General features: G+C 36.2%; 1 protein-coding gene across 4 annotated transcripts; it reads left to right on the top strand.

Annotated features, from left to right (window-relative positions):
* Positions 1-5,432: 5,432 nt before the first annotated feature.
* POU1F1 (POU class 1 homeobox 1) lies at positions 5,433-16,878 on the top strand. Of its 4 annotated transcripts, none has more exons than XM_088522060.1 (7): positions 5,433-5,571; positions 8,438-8,503; positions 10,049-10,166; positions 11,186-11,427; positions 13,215-13,379; positions 14,849-14,909; positions 16,665-16,878. In XM_088522060.1, the coding sequence occupies exons 1-7, from the start codon at positions 5,433-5,435 to the stop codon at positions 16,876-16,878; spliced, it is 1,005 nt and encodes a 334-aa protein (XP_088378186.1). The 4 variants fall into 4 exon arrangements, with proteins under 4 accessions (XP_088378186.1, XP_088378185.1, XP_010210167.1 ...); XM_088522059.1 differs by having other exon boundaries at positions 8,354-8,503; XM_010211865.2 differs by lacking the exon at positions 10,049-10,166 and having other exon boundaries at positions 8,435-8,503; positions 11,182-11,427.
* Positions 16,879-17,790: the final 912 nt, after the last annotated feature.

Genomic DNA, 17,790 nt, shown 5'->3' with positions numbered 1-17,790 from the left:
GTACTGTCCAGTAAGGATATCAAAATCTGATCGTAGTGTTTTGAATTTACTTCAGAGTTAAGTTTTGCTTTTTTGACTTGTTTGTAGCTGTCATTTTAATTAGTCTGATCCTAGATGAACATATGGATTTTTTTTTCCAGAATGAAGCATGAACATTACAATTGTCTTGGTTTCAAAAGAGCAGAATGTATTTGTGTAAGCTGTGAGCTGAAACATTAGTATTGTTCCAAAACAATAAAAATAAAAAAACCTCAGAGGATTCAATTTAATTTAAAATTAACCCCCACACCTCACTCTTACTTTGATCTTGTATATTTACTGCTGTAAAATGTATTAAGCTTGTAATCCTGTAAAATATTACAGAATCTGGACCAATCCCAACAGACTGAATATCTTTTCTTTCAGTTTGTCTGGAGAGCTTTCCTCCCACCATTTATTCTATGTAAACTATGTGTACATTAAACTGCATTAGCAACGCTGCAAAATAAATGTCTTTGAATATTTTATCCAAGGCAACCTCAAATAATTTTAAAAATGCATTTGATGTGTTTAGGAAAGATTGTCAAAGATGCCATGAATATTAGCTGGAGTCTTTTAAATTACAGATTCTGAAACTCTAAATGAGTTTTCATTTAAACAGAAACTTTCCATATGAACACATCAGTTTCATTATGAAAAATAGCTGAAATAAAGCAACATTGCATGTTACTTTTTATTCCAAAATTGTTGAAAAAGAATATCTTATCATTTTAGCTTTAATTTTAAAATGGCTTTACATCTGAAGAGCTGACCATCAATTCTGTTGGTCAATAATTTAAATCCAAATATATCAACCTGTGTTTCCTTTATGTGACGTGTTGAGGGAGGACTGTGAAGTAAAGGCAGGAGGTACAGAGTAGATGAGGGGAGCAGCTGAGCTCATCTGAAGATGATTGCTTTGCTGCAGAGAGAAGTGGGAAAGACAGAAAAAAAAAGAGAGAGAGAGAAAGAGATAGAAAATCCTCATTATTCAGTACATTTCCTATGACTTTAAGCTTGTCCTTGTCCCAGGTTTCCAATAAAACTGAGCAATAGTAAAAAATAGAATGTCATTTCAATTGTTGCCTGTTATGCTTGTCTCGGACTGCCTTATCAGGGCATAAGGATTTGAGGCACTTATCTGCATCTGGCTGTAAATCATGTGAAGTCGCCAGTAGCTTGTAAGTGTCTAGATTTCAGACTTTTTTTTGTATTCCTTCTAATTAAATTAATTGTAAAGAGTCAGAGATTAGGTCACATAAAGAATATATGTTAAAATACATACTTGTGAAGAAAGGAGAGTGAAGATTCTCTTAAAGAAGGCCTTCTGAAGCAGAAATTTCCCTGTGATACACCAAGAGCTGGAGGTGGGATAAACTTATATCATGAAATAAATACATCATCCCAGGAAAATACAGAAGATGTATATTGTTCAAAGTTGTAATGCTTAAGGAACTCTGGTGAACCGCAATGGAAAAATGTTTTGATCCTTTCAGGATGTTCAACCTCTACAAGGAAATTTTTGAAAAACTTTTAAAAAGGCTATGAGGCTAGTCTTAGGTTTCCACCCTGGAAATTCAAAAAGATTTTTTTTTTGCAGATGTGTGAAGTGAAAAGAAACTTTTGAGAAAATACATTGAGGGATTTGCTCATTTTTAATGTTTAGTACTTAAAGGCACAGAATAAGTCCAGTCTCTGAGGAAAAAAAAAAAAAAAGGGAGTTAAGTCCAATATATTTATGTACGTTAGGTAGGGCAAAGCTTGTACAGCCAGTCGGATTCTACAGATTCCAGTCACTCAGATATATCTTGTCTTCAGTAGCAAACAGATGAATTCACAGGATATCTGCAGAAGTTAGAAGGTGTGGCCTCAGGCTATATGTAACGTTGATGAATTACAATATCAAGTCATTAGATATTTGGATGGCAGGTCTAGAACATGTTATGGTTCCAAGGCACTTTCTGGGGAGATTAGTATTAATTCAGGGTTTGGGGCTAACAGCTTTATTTTGGAAAGCTTTTTTCTGGTAGTTCTGATTTGTTTGCTGATATTCTTTGTCCAAGTGGGCATTTTTTAACCTTTTTTATTTGTTTTTATCTCTCCCAGTTTACTTTCGGACGTAGAGTGACATTTTTCTAACATCACAAAGCTGGAGCTAATCAACCCTGTTTTGAAATTTTAAATAAAAATGACTTTTGACTAACTGTACATTTGGGGAAATCTTTTTTTGCTAATGAAAACATAACCCAAGAAACAGGGGGTGCATAGAATCATAGAATCGTGGTTGGAAAAGACCTTTAAGATCATCGAGTCCAAACATAAACGCTTCAACATCACAGCATGTGCGGTTTAGTTATACTAAAGAAAGTTTACACTATTTTTGAGAATGTGAAGGGACCTTAAAATATGAGTAAGTGTAACATATTTGTATATTATAGTGCATGTTAAATATTATCTTTTTCCATGTCTCATATTGCTATCCATTAGACCAAAAAAAATTATTTCCAATTGTTACCTGTTTGCCCAGATATTGCATTTAGGGTTCTACCCTTTTTAAGAAGCTATCAACTCCAAATCTTGCTAGGTGATACCAAATCACAATATTTGGTCTTATAAAACTACTGTTTTGTGTTATTTTTATTTTAACCAAGTTCTAGTAAAATCATATTTTATTACATGGACTAATGATCTGGTCTTTTGAAGGTACTCTTTTGCAGTTGGTTGTCCATCATACATAAATAAGGATAAGCATTAGATTGAAACTGTGATGTAGCTCTGGAAATACCCACTGATTTTGAATTTGAAAACATCAAGAAATATGACTTGTAACTGCAGAAATTTGATTTGTAATTGACATTATTATAGCAATAGTAATATATTAGTGTTTTAATTATGCTATATATATGTATATTTTAACATATTTGGCTAAATATATGCCTCATAGATACACTGATTGGGCCCAATAACAACTTTGAAACCTGATTCTACACTGCGTTTCACTTGCAAATACTGGAATAAACTTGTACCAATGCCATAGACTGCCAAAGTCTTTCTCCAGCAGTTTAAGTGCAACATGTAAAATCTGGGGAAATTTGATTGAGAGCATGAAGTAAACCAGTGAAATTTCCGTATCTATATTATTTAAGTTCATAAGTCTTAACCTGTAAGCATAAACATGCATTATGATGTTCCCTGTGTGAGTAGCTACTAACAACTCTCAGGTTGTTTCCTGAGAACCGTGGGAGCACCGTCTTTCTCTTAACACAACAGATGATGTCTGCGTTGTACATTCAGAGGGTCTTTCTCTGCAGAGATGATCTAATGTAAGGACAGGTGGTTCAGAGAAACAAGTAATCTTACATAATTCTTAGTCTTTATCAGGTAGGCCTACTTCATCTAAATCGGGCTCTAACGCTATTGTTTGCTCTAATGCAATTACATGTTTTCTACTCAGACCCCAGTAAGCCAGACTTTGGCAGCAAGAGCTGATAAGCCTTCTATATGTTTTTAAAAGTGAACTGCATTGTGCTGATCCCTGGGAAAGTGACTTCCTTGAAAATGTTTAATCCTCCCTCCTCATCATTTGTGGATGAAACTGTCCATGGTATACACTGACAGTTAGTTAGTGAATGTACATATCTTACCCAGGAAAGACTTTTTTTTTCTATGTGCAAAGTGTAATGTACTTAGAAATGTCTTTTTTATTTATGCTGTATGAAGTAAGCCATAACATCTATGATATTCCTCTGCCTTTTTAGTATTTTAAAGACCACATGAGCACAGTCATTTTAGATAAAGATCTTTCTAGATAGTAAAAATAAGGGGAAGAATTGTATAAAAATGCACATCTTCAAATCAGTTGTGAACTATGGAAAAGAGAAAAATCCTGCAAATTTGTAGCTCTATCATCTGCTATTAATTATATCACTAATGCTTATTTGCATTCAGGTGACTGTTTCTGAGTAAATTTGCTGATGAATTTAATGCTTCTGTTCCAAAATAGGTGAAATCTACCACAGACCTTCAGGTGACTGTTTCTGAGTAAATTTGCTGATGAATTTAATGCTTCTGTTCCAAAATAGGTGAAATCTACCACAGACCTCTCTTTTGGTGGTGCTTTGTACTTCCAGGTCCCATCTCCACACCACCTGCAGTTGGGTCAGCTCACTCTCTGAGGGGGCCAAACTCTTCTTGGTGGTGGCCAGTGGCATGACAAGAGGTAGTGGGTATAAATTAAAACACAGGAAATTCCATCTCCATATGAGGAAGAACTTCTTTACTGTGAGGGTGACAGAGCCTTGGAACTGCCCAGAGAGGCTGTGGAGTCTCCTCTGGTGATCTTCAAAACCTTCCTGGATGCCACCCTGTGCCACGTGCTCTAGGTGTCCCTGCTGGAGCAGGGGGTTGGACTAGATGATCTCTAGAGGTCCCTTCCAACCTCAACCTTTCTGGGATTCAGTTATTCTGTGATATGTGGAACATGTGACTGTGGTGTACTGCAGTGTTTTTCTTCATCATTTTCAGAATAGCCTGCATACTCTTTACTGATGCTAAGTCATTCTAAACTCACAGAAATGAAATATTTCAATAGTGAGTGAGTTGGGAATTTTTTTACTTAGTGTTTAGCATAATGGAGACTAGGACCTCTTGAATGAGTGTATGAGCACTGCAGTAAATAAATTCATACTAATAGCTATGATTTTTTTTTTCTGCATCACTACTAGATCTTTCAGGACAAACATTTAGCATTTCATGCTTATGTAAAGCTGTCTGTTCAGAAATTTCCTCTTGGATACAGCTGTTACACTCCATATTACACATCTCTAATTTACATGACCTTTGCAACACTGCTAGGAAAGAGGCTAATTTAGATTATTTTGCTAGAGGTTCTTCACTTTTATAGACTTTCATATGACTTCTTAGCCTGGTTGCCTTCCAGACAATTGCCCAATAATATTGAGATTGCTGGGACAGGTGTTAGCTATGTAAACCTATGTAGTAGTAAATGTACCTGTGTTACTGCATCTGACTTTGGAGACGGTACTTTGATTTTTTTTTTTTCAGGTTATTGTTCTTCACAAAAGACCTAATTGAAAATATATGTCAAATTGTGTCTCTGGTTTCCCTCTTCTTTCCCCCCCATTAATTGGACATATATTGTGTTCGTGTGGGAAGGAAGGAGGCCCTACAGTGATACAACAATATTGCTGGGAAAAGAACATTAAAATGGATAAAGGGATTTCCTAGTGGTATAAATACCTGCACACGACCTCCCTGTGCTCTGAAGCCCTTCTGTATATGTATATGCAAGTAAAAAGAACTGGAATAGAGTTTGTGCTGCTGTTATTCACGCAGTATCTGTACTCTTAAAAAATAGGAGAAGGTGACTCTCTGTCTTTCATCTGTTCGAGGGCATGACTTGCCAAGCATTTGCTTCATCTGACACCTTTGTACCCTTGAATTCTGACTCTTCTTCTCTGCCTCTGATAATGCATCACAGCTCTGCAGAATGCCTACCAGTTTCTAACCATGCGACCAATGTTGTATCTACAGGTACTTCTTAAAAATAATATTACTCTTCATTTTTTGTAATGATTTTAGATGATATATGATCATGCATTTCTGCAATTTTTAAAATGTTTGCTGTCAGTGGTATCTGAGATTGGGACTGCTTTTAGGAGGAAACATTTTCACAAGACCGCATGAATGAGTGAATGAAGAACATCCAAAATGTTTGTATTTTATACAAACTTGCAGCCAGCTCTTAATTTTTACAGTATTAAGCTAAGAAGTATATCAGCACATTAACTTAGTATAGATGCAAAACACAATCAAACTTCTGTTATGATTATGTAGTGATATGTGGCAAGTATTATGTAAAATAAATTCAAAATTGTTTTTTAACATTTTAAGTTAATATCTATAATTTTAAATGGGAAATGTATTTAAAATAGTTCAGGTTTAAACATAATTTGGAGGATCTCACAAGAAGGAAAAGAATGCTTTCCTAAACATATTGTGTAGCAAATAAAGACTTAAGATTTAAGTGAAATATTAAAAATAATTGAGAGAAGTCTCATAACCACTTTGGAATTTTATGTGCTTTTGTATATTATCTAATGAAGTAGTAGCAGTACTAAGATAGTAGTAGGGTGGTGGGCAAAACCACCACCCTAGGGGGGACAGTGCAAAAACTAAATTATCCCCTAGATAGAGAATTCGTTTTTTTGCTGACTCGAATCAACAGAATTGATATTCTGGAATACAGAAGTTATTGATAGTGCATAAACTTTCAAGAACGGAGAAAGAAATAGCCAAGAAACCATTCTTTTGCTGAAATGGATTACTGTTTCTTATTAAGACTGCAGGGGAAATCCTTACTTCAGTGCTGAAATGTTGGAACCAAAATCTTTTAATAATATGAAAAAGCACCTAGGTAATCTAAACTTCTAGGAAAAGTGAGCATAAGTAATAATGTGATCCCATGTTTGTTGGGTGGTGGTGGTGGGGAATAAAACAGGTTGAGTATTTTATTTTAGTAATTTGTGTGAGGCCAAATTTATGTATCTACATCTTGGCAGTATTTTCTAAAAGTTGTTTATTTTTCCATCTTACATTACTGTCTGTATATGGTGACAGACAGAATTGCTAAAAACGTTTGCAGGTCTGCTGGAGATTTGGCTTTTAGTATTTTGTCATTATCACTCAAGGACAAATGCCAGTGTAGTCAGTGGGAATTTTGTCTGCAGTAGCATGTCTTGTACGTGACCCTCTAAGAACAGAAACAATGACAGAGGGTGGTATTTAAAGAGGAAGGGTTTCCAGATCTCATATATAGATTCAAGAACTTTAGTAAACAATGCCATTCCAAGTAAATGCATTTAAGGAAAACTCGTGCACAAAATGTGAAAGCATGTTGAATCATAACTTATTTTAAATGTCAAAACTCTTTAAAATGCATGTGGTAATTCTACATCATAAAATACAGGTGAGTGTACATCTGGCTAAATAATAACTAAATAATACATGCCATATGGATAATGTTCTGCAGAATACTAGACTGTTATTTTTATGACTTAAATAACATCATCTTTACCACTTACTATTAAATTCTTATTAGTATGTTAGAAATGTCTTTTTTATGCCTAAAAAGGATATACTCTGTAGATTATTAAGTAATAATAGAAAAAAAAAACACCAATAAGCACTTAAATCTTACCTGAACAAGAAAACTGTGTTGTTTTAAATGCTTTAGTATTAACGTAATCTGTGTTTTGGGGACATAGCATAAACAGGGACATTATAAAAGAGTTTATATCAGTATATATATATGTCTAAATAGGACCTTTTGCTGTTGTGATTACTGTTGTAAAAGCAAAAATTCTAATTCCTAATTATATTGTTTTGAACAACTACAGTGTGTGCTCTAATTTTTAGTTTTATGTATCTAAATGTTCACAAACATGATATTTTAATCCTACTATTTATAGTTGTTTTCAAAGAGAACAGTAGATGCACTTCTTTTGTCTGCTCATGCATGTAAAACTGCCAAATTTCAATTTTTACTTTCAGAAAATCTTGTCTGATTCTCCATGCATTAGAAGTTAGTGAACACAAATCTGAAATAAACACTTTTCCCTTTGCATGAAATAGAACTGCTGAGTTTTGCCCTCCAGAACTCACTGAGAAGGGTGTGGAGAGTAGAGCAAACTTTACAGAATCTTTACTAACAGAAATGAAGATTTTTACTGGAATGATATAACCTATTCATTGATTTTCTTGATGATGATAGTTCGGCCAAGCCCACTGTTCTGCATCTATTTCTACTTCATCGGATTTCTGCTACTTGTTTTGTCACTTAGAAGACCCTGTGAAAACAATGGAGATGATAAATTACCTTCCTAGATACCTGTGTTCACTTGAGGATTTACATGGCAGTAGAGTTAATCAAGTTTCTGAGATTGTTGAAAATTGTTCTATGCAAGATTAACCAAAACAGTACTTAGAAGTTGAGTGAAAAGAAGCAGTCTCCTCCTGTAGAGATCAATGCTTCCCTTGCTTAGCAGTGTGTCTTAATGGCGGTTATACATGCGTGGATTACACTAAAAATGATGCATCAAAAACAAGTCTTGTCTCAAAGTGGACTTTGCTTTTTATACTGTCACGTTTAGGGGGACATGGTCAAGTGTTCTGCACCAGCAGTGTCAAGTGTTCCAGCAGTGTTAACTTGACAGTTGTGGAGTTAAATGCTTAATACATGCACAGAATTATGAAGATGTAGTCTACCTTTGAACTGAAAGGCTGTATCTTGAATCCTCATACATTTTCTTACCAGTCCCGTCTGTTTTGTCTTTGATCCAAACTCCTAAATGCTCCCATGTCCACTTTGCCATGACGGCTTTGGGAAACGCATCAGCAGGCCTTCATTACTCTGTGCCATCCTGTCATTATGGAAATCAACCATCTACCTATGGGGTAATGGCAGGTAAGTGAGAGATCCCTCAGATGAGTGAGATATTCGCATGCTGTTTTGGTTAGTTTTATTTCGGAGGGATGCATGCATTCAAGATAGTTGCTTAAAATGGACAAGATTGAGGTTAAGACAGTAGCAAAAGGGTTGGGAAATTGAGGGTCAGTGTCCAGAGTTTCCCCAAAACTCTGCATTTTTAGGCAAATCATTCAGACTCTTTGAAAAGATGGAGACAGTACTGCTGTTTACTGCAATACAGATGTTTTGCCTGGTCAAGTGAGCCTCTTTGAGGAGCCAGGACTAATTTGCCTCATAGGGCCGTGTTCTGTTTATTGGGGCTCTAATCTCCGTGGAAAATTCTTGATGATTAAATAAAGAATAAAATGATGACTGATAATAGAATGATAGCTGAATTAAGCAGGTTCTGTTCCATCTGTGACAGGACAACCTTGAAGTAGCAGTATGTGTGAGAACCCAAAGAAACAAAATTAAGCCATTTTTAAAAAATGGACCATTTTTGTTCCTCATGGATCTTAAGACATTCAGTTAACTGTGATTTTCAAACTCAGCGAGAAGTTCTGACCTCTTTTTGTGAAGTGCTTGTGGAGAAAACGTGAAAGCATTTGAAAGAGTGTTTTCTGGAGCCCCATTTTGTATCTTATCTTGAAGATCTCTCTTGACACAGAAAGTGGCAGTTTGCAGTTGATAGGTACAGCTTTTAGAATTGTCTCCAAGCTCAGATAGAAAAACACCAAACTATGGTCAGTGCTGTGTTTGTTGAGTTTACTATCCTTGTTGCTTTATTTTTACCATAAAAACTTTTTTTAAAATAGTCTTGTATTTAGGATGATTAAGTGTGTATTAGTGTACATTAACCTTGTAGGTGCATGGCAACTCCCATAGGCTTTAGGATCAACATCTTGAGGGCAAGGACTGAAACAAAGATTTACAAACAGGATTTTTTTTTTTTTAACAGATTAAACACATTGAGGTAGTCTCCAAGGGCAGAAATTGTTTCCTGCAATATATGCTTTCCCCAAATCTCCTAAAGCAGTATGAAGTGCTTTCGTATAGATGATTGCAGACTTTGACACTGATAAAGATATGTTAGCATCCTGCTCAGTTTTACATTTCCTAGGATGAAAAAGAAAGAGGAACTGTTATTCTATGTGAGATCAAGTAGCAGTCAATAAAAGTGGTGAGCCAGATAAACCATTTACCAGAAAATAATCATGGTTCAAACATATTCAAAATCAAGTTCAGATTTTATTTCACTTAAGAATGAAGCAAATACAACAGTAAGTCAGCACAGATGAATGCATCTACATTGGGAACTTTTAGGGATGGAAAACAGACTTACTTCACTATGCACACTGTCCAAATGCTCCTATTTTATTATCTATGAATGTGTCTGTTCAAATGTTCCTGGCATTATTCAGGTCCCCTGGAGCAGAATGGGTATTAAATAAAGATAGCACTCAGAAGTTTACTTTGTTCCATTCCAAAATAAATATGTCTACATCTTTCTCTTCTCTTTTGACAACCTTACTTCCTTTTTAGGCATCAAGCCTGCAACTCCAGAGATGCTGTCAGCAAGTCTCTCCCAGAGTCGCATCTTACAGACATGCAGTATGCCCCATCCCAGTGTAGTAAATGGTGTCAGCACTTTACAAAGCAAGTCTTTCTTTAGCCTTTCCTTTTATTCTTTGAGAAAACCTTCTGTGTGTGCGTGTGTGTGTGTGTGTGTGTGTGTGTGTGTGGTTGTAGTGTGCAAAGCCTACAAAATATTTCTATGGGGCTAAAACTTCCTGCTCTAATGAGAGTAATCAGGGCACTGAAGATAAGAAAAGCAAGATGAAGAAGGGAAAGCATGTTGATGAAGGTCTAAGTTTCAATAAAATTTTTTGTGTCGTTCAAAAAATTGAGAAGGTTGTCCTGAAGATGTGGAATATATTTTCTGCCACAGATCCACTAAAGAGTGTTAATATTTCTTTTTTTTTCTCAATAAATTTATCTTTTTTTCTATTCATGTGAGACATGATCTAGCTGTACATACAACTTTTAGCAAAAGAGAACCTTAACTCTTAGGTTCAATTTCTTCATTGTCTGCTATTTGTGAACAATATGTAGCTTGAGATAGTTTTATCCTTGAATATATTTTTTCTTTTTTATGTTGGAATGAATTCTGAATATATTGTTTTCCTCTGAGCTCTTATCTGTGTGGTTTCTTGAAAAAAAATCCTAAAGCTAAAGCACCAGAATATCTTGTTGAGCATCTGATGATATTTACATGGAAATATTCTTTATACCAAAAAAAAAAAAAGAGAGAGAGAGACTGGCACATTCTAAGTGGCTTACAAGTGACACAGATCCATCAGTCTTATTGTGCCATACAAACTAAGGCCCTGGATTGTTGTTTGTCTAATTCTGGACCATTTATAATCTTATTTGAGGGCATCGCAGTTTGCCTATGAAATAGGATGTCTGTTACTGGTGTTGCAAGCAGTTGTTCTATTTTCACATATGAGGATGGAAGAGAGACTGGATCTCTTTAAGTCTTTCTGCCGTAACTGTAACCTGAGCTATATAATATTACAGACCTTGATTCTAAAGTGATGAAGGAATGTTTTTAATCTGTAGCACAAGTGAATAATGATGAGTTATTTTTTGTTTGTTTGTTTATCCTTTTCCAGGTAGCCTGACCCCTTGTCTTTATAAATTTCCTGAACATGCTTTGAGTGCTGGTTCCTGTGCTCTGGGCCATGGCTTCACCCCCATGCACCAATCTGTTCTTGGAGATGATCCCACAGCCTCTGACTTCAAGCAGGAATTCCGCAGGAAAAACAAGTCTGTTGAAGAGCCAATAGACATGGATTCCCCTGAAATCCGGGAATTGGAGAAATTTGCCAATGAATTCAAACTGCGGAGAATTAAGCTGGGTATGTGTCTTTTTTGTCAGCTAACAAAATCCAGAAAAAAATCAAACAAAAGTCCAATTATTTCTAAATATTTTATACTCTGCTCTGTCTAATCATAACTTTTATCCTGCCGTGGACTGCCAAACTTTCTCTATTCCTAGAAGTCTTGCACAGAATCAATAAGATTTTTGCATCTTAGAATGCAGAAAGTGACTTTAAGTGTTCTTGATATTTAAATTATTTCTGTCTTTCTCACAAGTGGAAAGAAAATGCTGATGTTCATTAACTTGCATTCAGTCACAGCTATGTTGTACTGCATTTCTACAGTTTAGGGTAGAGCATGTTCTAGTCTCTTAGAGACATTCTCTTCTCCATTATATTTTTCATTCACAGGGTGATGAAATGTCATTTTAGTAGACCGTATGAATAGCCATGACATCTGTGGCAAACTTTTCATAGCATAGGAAGCTTATCTTCCTCTTTTGTTTTCTCATGCCATGATGCTGCAGCAACTAACTTTTCATTGCTATCTGATAACTGCTGGGGATAGTGTTAAGTTGTATTGCTTTGGCTGGTTTCTCGTGAGTTGTTTACTTTTCTCTGGGCCATCTTAGCTAAAGGCAAAGATGGACTTAACACTTTCTCATCTACAGAAATTTTCTCCCTCCCAGAGAAAGGTTGAAGTGCAGTTCAAACTAAAATTCTGCCCATCCTTGTTTGGACTGTATTGAAAAAAAATACTACCTGGTGCTGCAGATTCAGAGCTCTTATGAAAAGTTGGTACTCTAAGCTGAATTGTAATTTTGACATTATCTGTTATAGCATTACATTGCATCATTAAAAAAAGAAGGTATCCTCCTACAAAATCCAGCTTTATAAATGTAGAAAAAATATAAAGTTTTTAGAGGTATCTATGCATTGCCTCAACAACTAGGAAGCTGGTATGTTCTATCTTCAGAATAAAAATAAGAATGAGAACAGAAATGTAAAGTTTGAAATAATTGCAATGTGGGCATTTTGCTGTATATCATGACCACTGGAATAATTTTCTAAGACCCAAGATATGAACCACTGTGATTATTACAGCATCTTAATCCTCGGTTTGTGCAGTAGCAAAACTTCCTTCAAAGTAAACAAAAGACTCAGAGACTGTAAGACTGGGTCTAATGCTCTGATAGGGAAAAATTGTCTCAGGAAAACTAATCTGAGGTTGAGCTTTAGGAGAGAAGATAGACTTAATGTGTGCTGTGAGCATGAGACTGTGAGATACAGAGCTAGTGTAATTGAAATGTAGGTAAATAGCCACCTCAGAGACATTCAGCATGTAGAGAGGCTTTGCCCATTCTGGTGCAGAGGAAGAAAGGGTCAAATTCGTGAATACATCAGAGACATATTCAGGTCACTGACTGGGGAACTGCTCTTTGTGAAGTCAGTATCTTCAAGTAAGCTGCAGCCCTTTTTTATCACTTCATCTTACTCATCACAACAACTAACAGGAGACCAGAGATGCAGATGGGAATTAGCAGATTGCCATCACATCATGCATATTAATAAAAAAATGTCGGGTCTGGGTACTTCTGAAATGCTTAATCTCAGAGCCTATGAAACCCACTGAAATCAGCAGAATGACTCAAAAATCAGTTCAAAATCAGTTCAAAATCACTTCAAAATCAGACCTTTGCAGAAGGATGATCCTTGATGCTATATGAACTGCCTGTAAGAGTCAGGGATGAAGGGCTAAGTGTCTTAACGAAAGCAACCCACAGTAGGAAGCTCCAAAATGACTTTTTCCTTTTCATGTTTGACAGGCTATACACAAACTAATGTTGGAGAAGCACTAGCTGCTGTACACGGCTCTGAATTTAGCCAAACTACAATTTGCCGGTTTGAAAACTTGCAGCTGAGTTTCAAGAATGCATGCAAACTGAAATCAATCCTGTCCAAGTGGCTGGAGGAAGCAGAACAAGTTGGAGGTAGAGATATGAAAGCCTCTTAAAATTGATTTGTATTTAGACTTGAATCCTCTGTGTAGATTGAAGGACGAATCTGTGTAGATTGAAGGACGAATACATGTCTTCCAAAGGCTAAGGTTTCTGTTTTACCAGCTTTAAATACAGAGGTGTGCCAATAGCATGTATTAAGTTTTGATATGTTTTGGGGTGAACAAGGAGGAGTAAACAACCTGAAATGCATGGAGGGTACAAAATTGCAAAAGCATCACTTGACCTAAATGCTCTCATTCCCTTCGAACTCATTCTAGCAAACTAGTTCTATTGTTGGGACATAGGTCAGATCTACATTTCTTTAGGATCTACATTTAACAAGGTGCTGGGACTCTTCACTAGCTGAGGACTCTTCATTCCAGTCCCTTGGCCAGTGTGATGTGGCCGCAGGAAGGGATTTGAACTGAACTTGGGGTGATGCTTTCTAAACCTCTAACAAAGAATAGTATGGCATAGAGGTTTTGCCCCTGAAGGATTTTCTGCCTTATGTCCAGTTAATTCCTGGAAGAGTCCTGGAGTTCACTGGGCAAGCATAGTTTAAAAGAAGGTTTTCTGATTTAAAGGAAACGGGCTGTTTAAAAAGTCGAGCCCTTTCAGCTGTATGAATTATGATGAGGGGAAGGAATATGCCTGGAGGTGACAGTGAAAGCCAGGACTAGAACTGTGTAGTGTTCTGCTATCACGGGAAGAGAGATGAAATTACCTTAATACATTTTTTTTGGATGTGCCATGATTTTCAACCATAGGAAATGTTGTTAACTAACTACTACTGATCTGTGCTTCCATTTGCTTTGAACCAAATTTGGAAAACTTCTTTCCACTGCAAGTGCAGCAGAGACCTAATCTTGTCACTGTAGTGTAGGAATCATCTAGATGGAGGTTGCAGTGGGCATCAGCTGCTGACCGCGCAGGCGCAGGTTCATGCTTGAGCAGCAGGGAAGATCTTCAGCCTCTGAAAAGGGAAGGGTAGAGGGTTGAGGTTGACATATCCATCGGAGAATGGTATGGAAGAGGCAGCTGGGACTGGAAACAAAGGCTGAACTTCTAAGGTAAGAGGGTGAGGTAGTTGATAGGCATGGAAAAGGATATCTCCCTCACACCTACCCCTCAAGGAAGGAGGAAGGAAATAGGGGTAAGAAAAAGAGCTCCTTAGGTGCATAGGCATATGAGTGCAGAGTCAGTGCTACTTGCAGCTTTGTCTGTGGTACACCATTTTTGCTCATAATTATTTTTTACCTGGAGTTGCAACAGCCATGTGGCATCCTAAATAACTAGGAATCAGTGTTACTGTGTGTGGTGCCCTTCTTATTCAGCAGCATCTGCTGCACTTTCCTCTGTCTTAAAACAGAGAGACATTTTTTCTAGTGATAACTGTGCTTGGTTTGCATTCTCTGCAGAAGGTAACTGCTTGTTTTGTTTATTTATTTTTTTTAATACAGCTTTATACAACGAAAAAGTGGGAGTGAATGAGCGGAAGAGAAAGCGCAGAACAACCATAAGGTAACAAATGTTTAGGGTGCTACATGTTAGAAATCCCTTTGAATAAGATTCTTCTTTTTCTTGGTTTTTAATATAAATGTTGTTTTTTAGCAAATTTGGAGAAAGAATTAATTTGAAATATTAATATTATAATAATAATGCCCTTCCCCGAAAGAAACTTCCTCAAAATACATACACTACATTTTCCAATCAAAGACTTATTTTTCATGTAGGACAACATATTTTAGTGTGAAAAATGTTCTAATCATACTAATTCTGCCACATCTTTATGATATCTGCATAGTGAATAAGATATCAGAGCACACCTGTCTTCGTTTTGTGGAGATTCTACATTATTCCAGATGAAACTGAATTATTTTGACAGAAAATTGTGGTCTGGAAAGTATGATGAAGAGCTTGTTACGTACCCCATCCCTATCTGTCACTTGACTCTTCCAAATTTCTGAAGATAAATGGAGATATCTTGAGATAAATGGAAGGAAGGAAATAGCAGATACAGTAAGAATGTACAGAAAATGTTTCTTTGAAGGCTTCAGTTTGGCCTCAGAAGAGGGCTCACCTTCTTTGCTGGCATTCATCAAAACTAAAACCGTACTGTTAGCTACTTTTAGTAGGTGTTTGAACTGAACTATACCTGTAGAGGTATAACAGAAATCCCACTAACTAAATTAGGTTAGTCATATCCTGAGCAAAATCTCCTTAATTTGAATGTGCAGAAACTATTTTATTTTCTACTTTTATCAAAAAAAACTAAATAACTGGAAGTCAAAAATTACGATGAGACTGTATCTGTATATATGCAGAACGTCATACTCTTAGTTTTAGTAATATTACCAAGTATTGCAAAATAAATCAATAAATAAAAGAATATTTTACATATTATTTATTTTACATATAAAAGAACATATTACAGATGAAATAACAAAATAACTAGAAGTCCAGCAGATAGTGTTATTTTTGTGATGGTAATAGCTGCACCTCATCTTCAGAATAATGCAGAAAGTGCCCTCTTGTGTCCAAAGAAATAACTGCTACTAAAGCTACCTAGCTACCTTCAGATGCATTCTGTGGTTTGCACAGAAGCATATTGCAAATACTCCTTGTTTTCTGATAATATGTAACACAGATAGGGAGAAAATTCCATTTGAAATTAAAGGTCTTAAGTTACTCAGCTTAGTGAACCACCACTGAATTTTGACCACTGTTGACTGAGAGGATTATATAGGTCAAGATAGAGCTTTAGAAAATGTACTGATTGATAAAATGCATTGCCATAATCTCTGAGATAGAAATAATATAATGTCCTATCCATACCAAAGTGAGATGCCGAACCTGATAGAAAATGCTGTGTTTCTCACATGATGACTGATAGAGCTCTTCTCATTTGTAAACACACAGAGGTTAATTACCCTAGTAATATGTTGGACACCTACAGCAAAACTGTGACTGAGGTATAATTGTGCGTCCAGGCTTGTTCCAATTCGTATGTTCACATTCATGTCTACTTAGCAGCTATCTCTCCAAGAGAACATCATAAAATACAAGCCAAGGAGCATGACTACTACTGAAATAACAGAAACTCTATATAAACTTCCCTATCACCAAAAAATCACTGTAACATACTTTTAACTCGATGGGCTTTCATTTGTTTAGCAAAGAGAGGAAATAATCAGTATCCCCAATGCTCTTACTTGACCCTTCTCCTGAAATGTGTCAGAAAAGATTTTAAAGATGAAATTTTATCCCTTCATCCAGTATTGCTGCCAAAGAAGCCCTAGAGAGGCACTTTGGAGAACAAAGTAAGCCTTCTTCTCAGGAAATTATGAGGATGGCTGAGGGGCTCAATCTTGAGAAAGAAGTTGTGAGAGTTTGGTTTTGCAACAGAAGACAAAGGGAAAAAAGAGTGAAGACAAGTTTACATCAGAACACCTTTAGCTCTATTATCAAGGAACATCATGAATGCCGGTAAAGCTTTCTCGTGCTTAGCTGTGGATTTCTATTTTGTTGTTTTATATACTTTTTAAAGTCCTTTTTTTTTGCTTTTTTTTTAAAAAAAATCGGTAAACCCCTTGTTTTAAATTCAGATTGATTGACTTGAGTTGATTCAGACACAGTATATCGTGGAAAGTTGATTTTAATGAAAAAAATGGAAACAAATTAAATGCTGCTCCATATATTTAAAGAATTGGAGGTCACTGCTTCAGTGCAAGGAACTTATTATGCATTATTCAATTAGAGATGGTGTGTTAATGTGCTAATGATTAATGGAGAATTCCATGTAGTTTAATGTAACCATCAGGAAACAAACCTTCTGTGTTATATATGAAAAAAGGCTGCCAAGGTTGATATCAGTGGCTATATTTTTGAGAGAATCTTGCCTCTGCATTCTTGTGTATGTGGTATACTCCTCCTGCCCCATACTAACAAGCTAACTTTTGTAAGGTTGAAAGTCATTAGACTCATGGGATCTTGTGAGGATGCTGTCATTAGATCCCAGAAAGTTGGGAGGAGGCAGGAGGAGTAATGCAACCAGGGACTGAAGTCTTTCAAAGGAATGGAGAGCTCCCACTTGAAACAAATGCATACCTCTGAGAAAAGCATTTTAGGTAACTTTGTGGTATATATTCAGGATGGAGTCTTTAGAGACAAGCCATAATTGCTGTCTTAGGGTAAAATAAGCTTACCACCACCAAGGTGTCAACACACTTCTTAATGCACACTGTGTCTCACTATACCCCTTGACTGCCTTAAATAGACATCAAGTGGCATTCCTTCTATTCTAGTTACCAAAGGCAACTGTTGTTAATTTATCATATGTCTTAAGGTTTGATTTGGCTATAGATTTTATAAATGTTAGCTATACAAATTAGGATGCAATTTA

Source organism: Tinamus guttatus, unplaced genomic scaffold (genome assembly GCF_059628265.1).
Source record: "Tinamus guttatus ecotype Peru unplaced genomic scaffold, ASM5962826v1 Tinamus_guttatus_pri_ptg000144l, whole genome shotgun sequence".
In the NCBI taxonomy this organism is placed as follows: Eukaryota; Metazoa; Chordata; class Aves; order Tinamiformes; family Tinamidae; genus Tinamus; species Tinamus guttatus.
This window is presented reverse-complemented; position numbering and strand designations above follow the sequence as displayed.